This window comes from Eurytemora carolleeae, unplaced genomic scaffold (assembly GCF_000591075.1).
Source record: "Eurytemora carolleeae unplaced genomic scaffold, Eaff_2.0 scaffold487, whole genome shotgun sequence".
Classification (NCBI taxonomy): Eukaryota; Metazoa; Arthropoda; class Copepoda; order Calanoida; family Temoridae; genus Eurytemora; species Eurytemora carolleeae.
The window spans coordinates 444,770-457,273 of NW_019396430.1; the positions used below are offsets into that span (position 1 = coordinate 444,770).

Genomic DNA, 12,504 nt, shown 5'->3' on the forward strand with positions numbered 1-12,504 from the left:
CAAAAATTCTTATATTTTTATTATTTTAACCCCTGGATTGAACCATCTTCGATCAATATGTATATGTAGATGCAAGCATCACCCTCCGCGACTATTTATTGGTTAGGGAATATTTATTTAGGGAAATTCAAGAACATTTTTATCAACAATGTTTTGGGACATCTTTTCTCTCACAAAGCGTTACAAAATACAGATTTAGGTATCGTTAAAAATCTTTAAATAATACTGTCTCCAGTGTAATCAGTCATAATATAATTGATATTGATATGATATTGATATTATATTCTGAAAAGAATAAAATATATATTCTTTTAAAGTTTTTTGCCCTTTTTTAATTTCTAGATTTTATAATGATTTTTAATTATTGTCAAATAACTAATAGTCAGTCATGCAGTCAGTCCCGATTGGGCTATTTTTGTCTAATATAGATTAGAGGTTTCTTGTCAAAGAATTAATTTGTCTCTTTATGGTGAACATAATTTGTTATATTTTTACCTTTTCTTATATCTAATTTACAATTTGTTGCATCTTTAAACGTTTTGTTTGATTTTTAAACAGTATTTAGGTTTGATTTTTAAACAGTATTTAGGTTTGATTTTCGGGCAATACATTTTATTCTTCGATTTACATTTTTTTATTTCTATAATATTTGAACACTTTTAAAAAAAAATGTATATTTTTTAGGAATTTAGTTTTAATCTTAATCTCGAGCTTCAAAGTTTGGGGTCCGTCTTTGTTTATAACTTTTGGACCCAAGACATGGAGGGGTCCTTGAAACTTTGTCTTGCAGCCTCTGTCTGTATAAAAAAATGTCGTAATTTTAAAAGTAAATTTTTATGACTTTTTAACTTATAATCGAATATTTTTGCAGATGTCAGGACTGGAGAGATATATGAGAAATTATCCCCTTTTTTCCACCCTTAGAGAAATGCAAGGAAGAGAGGAACTCACAGACACTCTTCTAATAACTACAGATCATAAAATTGCCGTCCATGCCGGTGTTTTAGGTAATTTTTAAATTTTCAATAAAAAAGAAAAACTTAAAAAAGAATTGAAGTAAAAATAAAAATCTAAATAATATATATTGTTATTTAATGATGATAAAAAAATATTTCTGAATGTAGAAATGCACGTCACAAAAAGTGATAATTTGAGAGGGAATAAATAGATAAGGAAAAAGGAATAATGAAGGATTTAAAAAAAGATAATTATAGTAGAATGAGAATGAGAATGATTTGATGTGGGTAGGTTGGTTCATTGGCTAATTGGTTCATTGGTTAATTGGTTTGTTGGTTAACTTGGTTAGTTGGTTAGGCTCCTCAACTCGGACACTGTAGTGTAGTAAATGCTGTACTCTTATAACTTCATCCCAAACTGTATCAGTCCAGGCATGGCACGAGATATATCCAATTTACAGGCAGGGTAGCTTTGCATCCGAACATTGCGAAGAATGGAATCTGGCCTCTGCTGGTATCTATGGACCCATTGCTCTCAGAATACTCACTAATGTTAGATGCCATCTCTCCACAATATTTGACAATGGGTTATATGGTGGGGTCTGGTATGCAATATTTTTAACTCCTGGAATAGCGCTTTTCATAACTGGTTTATAAACTCACTGCCCTTATCTGAGTGTATCTGGTTTGGTAAGCCAAATACGCTGAAATGTTCATGTATTAAAACTCTTGCCACTGTACCCACCTCCTTGTTACAAACCAGATATGCACTGGCAAATCTTGTGATTCCATCTTGTACTGTCAACAAATAACAGTGCTTTAGCCTTTTTCACTGTTTCTGATAGTGATACCAGATCAATGAAGACTTTTCTTCCATGTTCCCCACTGCACTCGGTACATGAGGTCCCATCTTGGATTTGTACTTCTTTCTTTGGTTAGGCAGATATCACAACATTCTGCTAATCTTCTAATCTTGTCTCAAGCTGATAAAACAAAGAATGTTCTTTGAAACTTGCCTAACGTAACATTTACACCTCTGTGTCCAGACGTTATTCCTTCATCACAGATCTGGAATGTTTCTTTCAATTTGTTTCTGGAACTCATATCCTAAGCATTATATGTTGGATCCAAGTGTTTATTGTAACACAAAACACCATTATGCATCACAAGCAGTATAGGATTGATTAATTGTCTCACGGCCAGTACTTCCTGTACTTTACCTCTTAACTCTTGCATCTGTGATGCTTTACCTTCTAGGACCCATTGGATAACTCCTTTCCAGACTTCATCAGCTGCCTGTAGCTTCTTTAACTCGTTCCCTTTGATTATTTCAGGTCTTGTTTCCTGACTAATGCTGTGCACTGCAAGCAAATATCCGGCAAACCTCCACCTTTCCTTTGCTATTTCTGACGGATCTTCTTCTAGATCTGTAGCTTAAGTGATTTTGAGCGTGAGGGTGAGGGTTAGGAGGGATAGGTTAATGGTCAACAATCTTATATTTGTACCTGATATCCAAGAAGCCAAATGTTTTGAATTTACTGTTCAATGGGATTTCAGATTTAAAGATAATTAAACTACGGTCGTCACCAATACAATGAAGACGACTTCATATTTAAATTTTTATTCACACCAAGTTTTCAAGCAGTACGCAAAAACTTGGAAACAAAGAGAAACTGTAAATTAAAACTTTTCTTAATTTACTTGTAACTTTAATTTGGAAAAAGTGCTTGTTAGAAACTTAGAAATCAAAACTTAAATGGAATAGTCGTCTTTATTAATATACACCCTGACTACTGTTTATCATAAATAAAGAAAGGTTACCAAAGATTTTGTAATTTAATTTTTTAAATGTTCCTTGGACATTCTTACTGAAATTAATCAAAATAATTCAGAATTCATTGAAATTTAACTAAAGAGAAGGAAAACGAAGACGTCAATAATATCTCATTTTTCTTGTTACCACTGTAATTACACTTTAGATTGACAGAGATATATATATATGTAATAATGTAATGTCGCCTGATTAACTGTCAATTATTTCCAGGTCTTTCTGGTTATGACTATACTAAATAATAATGATAATAAAATTAAGATCTGGAATTTATTTTAGTTTCCAATATGTACAATCAGATGAAAATTGAGATAATCAAGATAGAGCCATCTGAAATTCTTCTCCATAGTGATACAGATACTGATGAGATGGATGAGAATGCCGAAGACAGTATGAATGAGGATGATAATATTCCTGATGGGAATTCTATAACCTTAGATTTGTCTAAATCTACAATGCCAATAGAATATAAAAAGTGTTTTGAATGTGAAGAAGAGTTTAGCAAAGTCAAGCAGTTGAAAGACCACATGAAGCTTGTTCATGCAGAATTGAGCCCTTGTTGGAAGTGTAACAAGTTGTTTGCTTCAAATACAATCTTGAAACAACACAAGAAAACAAATCATGGAAAAATTAAGGTGAATACATTTCACAGAGATAAATCAAAACAAATGTTATAAGTTTCTAATTTCATACTGCAGTAAAACTCGATTTTCTTAGACAACTAAGAGATTTTTTATAATGTCTCCTTCTTAGCATTTTAAGAGTGCGCATTTAAAAAAAATTTTGCGTTCCGACTGTAGCCAAGCTGTTTGGTAGCATGATCTGCGCATTTCAAGGTTTATTTAATTATCTTTACAACAAAAATGGAAAAATGTTCATACCGAAAAAAAAGTTGATAATGCTTTAGTAAATTAAACATATTCCTATGAAGCTGTGATCAGAAATCTTGGACAGCAGATTTGAAAAACAAAAGATCTTCACAGGAATTAATTCTTTGCCACAAACTCAACTTTTCTAATCCTTATTTCTTTGTAACCTCACTTTTGATATTTAAAATCTTGATTATTTGATCTAACATAATACATAGTTTTAAACATCTAGGGTATATAGCCAAATATATAGGGATAAGAAAATTAGAGTTAGTGACAAAAACTTATTTTCTTTCTGTCGTTGTCTCCGAATCTGAGTTTTACTGTATTTTTGTTTAGGAGAAAGATTTAAGTTTTATTTTGCTAAACGAAGATGTGAAGAAAGCTCTTGGATTAGCTGTTAAGAGAGGAATGCTGGGTAAACACGAGTTTATCTGTCAAGAACAGGAAAATAACCACCATGTTAAAGAATCAAATCAAACAATTTCATATTTGAACATTGCATGCGCAGAAAAAAAAACCCACCATTTTAAAAAAGATCAAATGATACAGTTTCTTTTATTTGAATTTTGCATGTGCAGCCTGCATACAAATAAAAAGATCTAATTTTCGGCATTTACCTCTTGAAAAGCTTTTCTTTAAAACATTATAAACAATTGCCCAGCCCATTCCCTCATTCTTTGTTTCCAAGAGTGGTTTTCTTTAGGAGGAAAACGGTGTAAAATGTTTAGAACAGTTTTTGAACCAGGATGCATTGCGGCATCATATTTCTAACAAGCATGTGCTTGGATTGTATTATTGCTGTAAATGTGACAAACAATTAAATAACAGGTATATCATTTTCAAATTTGTTGAAAAGGATGATTTACGTTTATTATTACATACATCAAAAATTATGATAATATACTTTTTTCATGAAAAAGTTCAAATCCTTCTTTCAAGTTTTCTATAATACAATCAAAAACTAAATTTGAAAGGAATTGAGTCTTTGCCACAAACTAAAATTTTCTGAGCCCTGTATCTTTGCAACCTGACGGTGTGAACCTCTCAAACTCAGATTTTTTTATCCTAACAGAAAAATGTAAGGACTAAGACATCTGTGCTAAGAAATCTGACATATGTCCTTTTTGGTATAATTTTGACACAGTTTTGTGTCAATTTCTCGAGACAGGAACATAAGATAGATGTCTCATAGGTATTTTTTCATTTTTCCTTTACAGTCCCTTTAAGACTTAAATGTTTTTGTATAAGTTTGAAAGATTTAAAAGTCAATGTAAATTATTTACATAAGTTATGGATGGATAAAAAAAGTCAATGTAAATATTTGCATAAATTAAAGATGGATAAAAAGTCAAAGTGAGTTATTTACCTAAGTTATAGATGGATAAAAAAGTCAAAGTAAATTAGTTACATAAGTTATAGATGGATAAACAAGTCAATGTAAATCATTTACATAAGTTATAGATGGATAAAAAAGTCCATATAAATTATTTAAATGAGCTATATAGATGGATGAAAAAGACAATGTAAATTATTTGCATTAATTATAGATGGAAAAAAAGTTAATATAAATTGTTAACATAAGTTATATATGGATAAAAGCCAATTTAAATAACTTACAGGAATAAAAAACAAATTTTCTATCAAAGTATATATATTGAAAGCTGACAAATTGAACATGTTTGTAAATTTTGTTCAGGGTTATGAAATTTACCCACGTCAAGTCCAAGCATTCCAAAGACAAAGATGAGAAAGGAAAGTTTGAGTGTAAAAGCTGTGGGAAAAGGTTCAAATCTGCTTACTACTTGAAAACTCACTCAAGAAAAGTTCACAGTGATGATATTAAGGTATTTTTTCAATGTTATTTGTACTGCAAATGTACTTCCCCTACCTCTGAGGCCTACATCTTTTGTCCCTTTTCTGACTGAACCGGGAGGGGGGGGACAATATTAGACCCCACTGGTTGCAAACTTAAACAGCTTCATGTTTCCATAAGTTTTTACCAAAAATTCTTATATTTTTATTATTTTAACCCCTGGATTGAACCATCTTCGATATATTAGACCCCACTGTTTTTGTGGTAACTCAAAAAGTATTAAAGCTGGGAAGCTCAAATGTTCTGACGTTTCCCTAATATTTATATTTGTAATGTTTAAGACAAAAATCGAAGGCCTCCTGCCTTAAGGCATGTTTTTTTTACACCCAACAAAATCTTAATTTTGTGGTGCTTTTAAGTTTTAGGATATTTATAAAAATGTTAATTTTTCCCCATACTCGAACTTTAAAGATCGAAGCTTTTCAAAATGTAAAATATATCCTCCATAGCTATCATAATATGGATTTAGAATTTTTAAAAAAGTTTCAAATTTTAAAAATGATTTTGTTAAGTTCGTTAATTGTATATTTTTTATTTTTATTAGAATGAAAAAAACAGCTTTATAGTTGTGAACACAGAGGTAAAAAGACAGTTAAAGGCTTCTGTATCACGTGGCACTGTTAGTAAAGATGAGTACACGTGCCAGGAGGAAGACGAGCGCGGTGCACAATGCAGCGCGGCATTTCAGACAGCTGATAAGTTCCACCATCATCTTTCCACACATCACCTCTCTGGGCTTTATCACTGTACGCTCTGTGATAAACAGCTCAATAACAGGAACATTAAGCTTTAAAACTTTAAATCATTTGATGTCGTTGCAAGAATATCTTTTACTTCTGAGTAGCTAATGATTAGAAAAAAAAACTGATTTTGCTCCCCACCAAACAGTTCTTTTAACTTTTTGATGTAAAATGGAAACTAAAAGATCTTACAGGTTGCAAAGTCTTACCAGAAATTCTGTAAAAAATTGTTCCAGATTGGAAAAAGTAACAATTCTGTTTGCAGAAAAGTACATTCCAGGTTTTTAATAATTTTCTAAAGCTAAAATGTTTAAGGGCGATGAAGCACTTGCACATGAAGAAACATGCTTCAGAGAATTATCCTGAAACACAAGGGAAAGATCACCAAGTCTATTCATGTGATATCTGTGAGTTTTCTGCTACCAACAAGCATTGTCTAAACCTACACAGGAATCTTTGCTGTATTTATGATAAAAATGGTTTTTATCTGTTTATTGACATTTCTCTTCTTTAAGTTTTTAAAACATCAAATGTTTTCGTAATTTTCCTTTAACTCTTTCACACCACCAATGCAGAACATTTTTAGCACATGCTTTAGACTAACAATATTTATTTTGATTACATATTTTGGAAGAAAACAGTTTTTTTCAAATCGTTGTGTTTTTTCCTGGTTTTTTTGTACTTTTATATCAGAAAATTTCTAGCACCAAGTCAATACTGACTTTTAGGTGTCAAAGGGAGGCTTTACTTAGACTTTATATATCAGAAGAAAATTCTATTTTTCTATGAGAAACTTTGATTTACCCCTGTCCATGGTTTTTTTCCCTCACATCAGCATAGGTTCTGAAATCTAGAAGAAATAAGCATGAGGCCTCAAAAGAGAAATCTGTCTGTGATATTTGTTTAAGAGAATACACAACACTTGAAAATATGTTAGGAACTAGACTAAATAGTATTTATATTGATATTTTTAAATATAAAAAACTGAAATTATCAACATGTTAGATTTTATTTGATAAGATAACCAAAAAGACATGAATAACAAAAGCAGAATTGTCTAGTTATATTTGATTTAATAAATAACCAATAAAAAATCACGTTTTAAGTAATATTTTCCTCTCCTAAATCCGTATACAGTGTTATCTTAGCCCATCACAACGTGTTAAAACCTAAATATAAGTTACATCATTGATCTTTATTATCTAATGAAGGAAAAATAACAATCGCCATTTTGTTTCCTTATTTTGGTTTGGTTTGGTAGACCATAAGAGAAAAATCCACGAAGGTGAAGGGTTTCCGTGTGAAACTTGTGGGAAAACATTCAGAACTCTCAAAGCAGTTTCTTTACATGCAGAGATACATGCAGGTACATCATAAATAAAACAGTACAATTTCCTTGTACAATCTTTATCTGTTTTAATGTACTTGCCGCTCCTTAAAATACACCTTACCCAACAAATGGACTTCTTACAGTGAATATCATTGTTAAATTAGTTGTATAATAAATATGTTTTAAATTTGAACTCTAAAATGTTAAAACTCTGAATCTCTCTTTTAAAATAATCTAATTCATTAACTAGAGAACTTCAAATTTAAATGAAAATAGTATAAGTTCGGGGTTAAAATAAACTGTTTTTATGAAAGTATGCTCTTACAAAATTGCAGCCATTACTTCAATTTTTAATTAAGGGGGATTTTTCTGCAAAAAAAAAATACAAAAAACTGAAATAAACGTCGTATTTTCTCTTCCATTTGCAGCTGATATATCTCTTAAAATGTTTAGGGCACTTTGTAGAAATAGTTCAGGAGCAAATTCCAATGTCCAAAAAGACATATTAGGATTTAAAGAAAAGAAGACAACTATGATTTCTCTGTTTTCTAATACTAACTGTATTCCCCCAGGTTCAAAACATCCCTGTGATAAATGCGGGAAAGAGTTTTCATCCCAGCAGGCTTTAACATCACACAGCAACAACTACCATGGACCAGTTCAGGTGATCATACAGTTTTAGATTATTAATTTAAATTGAATTGACATTAAATCTTTTATCTATATATATATTTTGCCTGTCTGTCTGTCATGGGCAACTAAAATTAGCGCTCCTATAAACTGGGCAGCCGGGAGCTGCTATGAGGGAGGTCTGTACCTCTATAACAGTGGTAAGCAACTGTTTATTATCTATCTATTTATTTAGGAGTATGTTTGTCAATACTGTGGAAAAATTTCCAATATCTATGTGACCCACAAGCGCCACCAAGAAACACATACTGGAGAGAAACCCTTTAAATGTGACATCTGTCAAACTGCATATGATCGGAAACATAAACTGGACATGCACAAGAAAACCCACTCGGATAATAAGGAGTTTGAATGTGATATTTGTCAGGCAAAATTTAAAGTTTATTATGTTCTGAAGAGGCATAAAGTGATCCACAAGGAACGAAGGCATAAATGCCATATGTGCAAGTTTGCAGCACATCAGTCCTTTGACCTGACCAGGCACTATAGGTCAGTGCATGCTATTGAAAGGCCAAAAGAAACTTATTTGTCCTATAAAAATGATACTTGATTTCAATCAATAAAAATGACAAAAATTGGTTATGGCATTAATAAAAATTATGAAAAAATAGATTAAGATAAGATAAGATAACGGTTATTGCTAAAATAAATGTATCTGTATACAGATAGAGTTTACAATCACAAAATTGATGATTATATTAACAGTACAAGTATAAAGCAATTAGGTGGAAAATAGCTCNAACTCTGTAAACCCTGAATAGAGACGGGAACTCTGTAAACCCTGAATAGAGACGGGAACTCTGTAAACCCTGAATAGAGACGGGAACTCTGTAAACCCTGAATAGAGACGGGAACTCTGTAAACCCTGAATAGAGACGGGAACTCTGTAAACCCTGAATAGAGACGGGAACTCTGTAAACCCTGAATAGAGACGGGAACTCTGTAAACCCTGAATAGAGACGGGAACTCTGTAAACCCTGAATAGAGACGGGAACTCTGTAAACCCTGAATAGAGACGGGAACTCTGTAAACCCTGAATAGAGACGGGAACTCTGTAAACCCTGAATAGAGACGGGAACTCTGTAAACCCTGAATAGAGACGGGAACTCTGTAAACCCTGAATAGAGACGGGAACTCTGTAAACCCTGAATAGAGACGGGAACTCTGTAAACCCTGAATAGAGACGGGAACTCTGTAAACCCTGAATAGAGACGGGAACTCTGTAAACCCTGAATAGAGACGGGAACTCTGTAAACCCTGAATAGAGACGGGAACTCTGTAAACCCTGAATAGAGACGGGAACTCTGTAAACCCTGAATAGAGACGGGAACTCTGTAAACCCTGAATAGAGACAGGAACTCTGTAAATCTTGGATAGAGGCTGTATTCTGAAGCACTGTGCCTGAGATGAACTTACAAGAATCAAAATTTTTTTTTCAAAAATATCCACTCCTTTCCTAACCTTTCTTATCCCATTTGTCATTATCAAGGCGGAATTCTAGCAATGAATATCCTCAGAATTTTCAAACCCCTCCTAGTGCAATGATTTTTTTTCTCCAACCTGTAAGAATATTGAACAATGAATTTATGTTTGAACCTGAACCTTCAATCAGTTGAGTCAGACATTCCTGGCAAAATTGAAAACTGCAGATCAGTTAAAGAGAAGATACAAGTCAGAGAAAGAATTCACTTCTCGTTTTAAAAGTTTGTAAAAAACTTTTAATTTAAAAATAAATTGTAGAAAAAAAACTGTATAAAGCTTTTTTCAATTTTAGGCAATACCGTGTGATTCAATAGGGTTTGATTTTGTTTGAAAAATGAAAGCCCAATTTAGCTAATAACGGAAAATATGTGTTCTCATACTTTTCTGTAATTTCTGTAATTTTCTTATTTTGGGCCACAATGTGTTAAAATATAGCGAGTTTTGGTGGAAAATACTGCAAACAATCAGAACGTTCTCCATAAAAATTATGCTTTCATAATTATTTTCATTTTTCATTACATTGTACTGAGGAGGAGGAGATTAAATAAAATAAAATAATGTTTATGTTTATTCCAATATTATTCAACTTGTGCCAAAACCAAATCATAAAACCATTTGATTCCTAAATCTAAATAATTACAAAACACAAAATGTGTGTTTATTACATACCACTAAAGTATCTTTAACCTGATACCCGCACTGAAAGGTGTTTATTTATTTACTTCATAAAGAATTGAAGAAAGTCCTATCTTGTTCTTCATATTTAATTTTATTTATGTTTCTAAAAATATGTGTGTTCATAAAATTAACCCACTGTATTTTTAGCAACTCTATATTGGGATCAAGAATTAGGAGAGAGAACCCAAGTGCTGATTCAACGGGAAAGGAGAAAGGTTGAAGGACAAAATGAGAGAGAGAAAGAATTAGGTATTTGAAACAACTTAGATATATTACGAGGTTCAAGGGAGGTATTAACCCTATTCCCAAAAAATTCAATTTTCGCAAATTTGCAATTTTTTTTTGCAGATTCTAAAAGTAGAGCACAAGAGCTTTCTAATGATGTATCATTTGTCATATTTGGACATAAAACATGGGATTTAGAGGGGGGGTCAAATTGACCCCCCCCCCAGCGTATCCTGGTTTTCAAGTACCCCAGCGCGACCAACTTGAAGAATTTCAATGATTTTCCTCATATTTTAAAGACTTAAAAGTCACTACAAATCAACCAGGAGGAGAAGGACAACTTCAATTGACATTACTGTTACGACTTTGTAACTCCGTTGCTCCTCTAGTTCTGATTTTACGCACAAGTATAAGAAAAGTTAATTTATTCGGATACATATTATAAATTCAATACTCTTTTCTTCTTCTCAAAAGCTCTTTAGATTTTAATAAGATGAGTTATGATAAAGACTTAAAAGATTTAAATTTTTTTGTTTTCAATTTTATACGAATTCAAATGTACGTGCAACACAGAATTTCAATTAAAGAAGATTCCTAAAAATAATTCTTATTTTCGTTTAAAAATAATTTTTCAAAGAGGGATTTGGGATTAAAAATGTGTCTCAAAGAAATTATGTTTTCTTATTTTCCTCTTTGGATTTATGGTATCGTAATCTAAAAATTAACATTTTTCTGCAAGGAACATAGCTATTTGTTTTAATTTGCTTGAGGTATTGTGAAATAAAAACTTTCCTTGACTTGCGTTATGCCTATTCTGTACTTTGAAAGAAAAAAAATTTATAAAATGTAAACCATTAGCAGCAACATGACGAGCCGTGGCTTAAAATTCGAACATAAAAATTCCAAGTTATAAAACAGAATGTAAACAATGCCTGACGAAAAAATGTGTGTTCGGAGAGTTCGGACGAAATAACGTCATTTGTAACGTGTATTCCATGAAGGGGACTAGTATTATTTAGATCAAAGTTTGCGTTCAGTAATTATGCAAAGTAAATACGTCTTATTGGTATCAAATAATTCTTATTATTATTTTCTATAATTCACTCTTAGCTCAACTATCGTTCCTTGCCGGTCACTCTCTGAAAAGGTGGTGGCGATATTACAATATATTGAAGACGACTTTTGATTTCAATTTTGATTCATGTCATGCTATTAAACAGCAAGGATACACAAAACATGGAATGCCAAGAGAAGCTGTCAATTTAAAAAAGCTGTCTCTTTAATTTCTTGTAAACTTGTTAACAATTTATACTTAAATACTAAATTCGTCTTTATTATATTGATATAATCACCTACCACTGTATATATTTATCCCCAGTTAGGGTTTCCAGCGAAAAAAGAAAAATCGGTTCGTGAATTTCATATTTTTCGCGAAAAAAAAATTGCATTTCGTGCGCTCGCTTTAAATGCGAAAATTTTCGTTTTTTAAATAATCTTGCACATTTGACCTTGATATTCAATGCGGGATCTTTTAAATTTGAAGATCAACCTAGGTTAAATTTATCTCTTGAGCTGAAAACTTTATAATGGTGGATATCGGGATTAATGCTTGATCCTCTCTTTTTGATAATCTCAAGATTAACATAATCTTGCAAGATTATCTTAAAAGTGTATGAAAAACGATAAAATTCAAATTAATATTTAATCATCTGAGAAACTGTAGCAGCCAATCAGAGAAAAGCGGGCAACCAATGAGAGAACAGAAATATTCTCATTGGAGAAAACAATTAACGGATATCCAAGGAGAGAGAAAAAGAGTGGATTAGG

General features: G+C 31.9%; 1 protein-coding gene across 1 annotated transcript; it reads left to right on the plus strand.

Annotated features, from left to right (window-relative positions):
* The first annotated feature begins 94 nt into the window (after positions 1 to 94).
* On the plus strand, positions 95 to 8,871 carry LOC111703177 (zinc finger protein 624). The gene is made up of 12 exons (XM_023475050.1): positions 95 to 101; positions 872 to 1,007; positions 3,067 to 3,422; positions 3,996 to 4,103; positions 4,363 to 4,487; positions 5,356 to 5,503; positions 6,077 to 6,309; positions 6,588 to 6,722; positions 7,127 to 7,209; positions 7,534 to 7,638; positions 8,175 to 8,266; positions 8,468 to 8,871. The coding sequence occupies exons 2-12, from the start codon at positions 872 to 874 to the stop codon at positions 8,840 to 8,842; spliced, it is 1,896 nt and encodes a 631-aa protein (XP_023330818.1). The 5' UTR covers positions 95 to 101; the 3' UTR covers positions 8,843 to 8,871.
* The last annotated feature ends 3,633 nt before the right edge of the window (positions 8,872 to 12,504 follow it).

Excerpts from the sequence above, each read along its gene's own strand:
- LOC111703177 (XM_023475050.1), top strand. The coding sequence starts at position 872 with ATGTCAGGACTGGAGAGATATATGAGAAATTATCCCCTTTTTTCCACC. Across the intron at positions 4,488-5,355 it reads GACAAACAATTAAATAACAG|GGTTATGAAATTTACCCACG; the intron begins GTATATCATTTT and ends AATTTTGTTCAG. Across the intron at positions 7,210-7,533 it reads AACACTTGAAAATATGTTAG|ACCATAAGAGAAAAATCCAC; the intron begins GAACTAGACTAA and ends TTGGTTTGGTAG.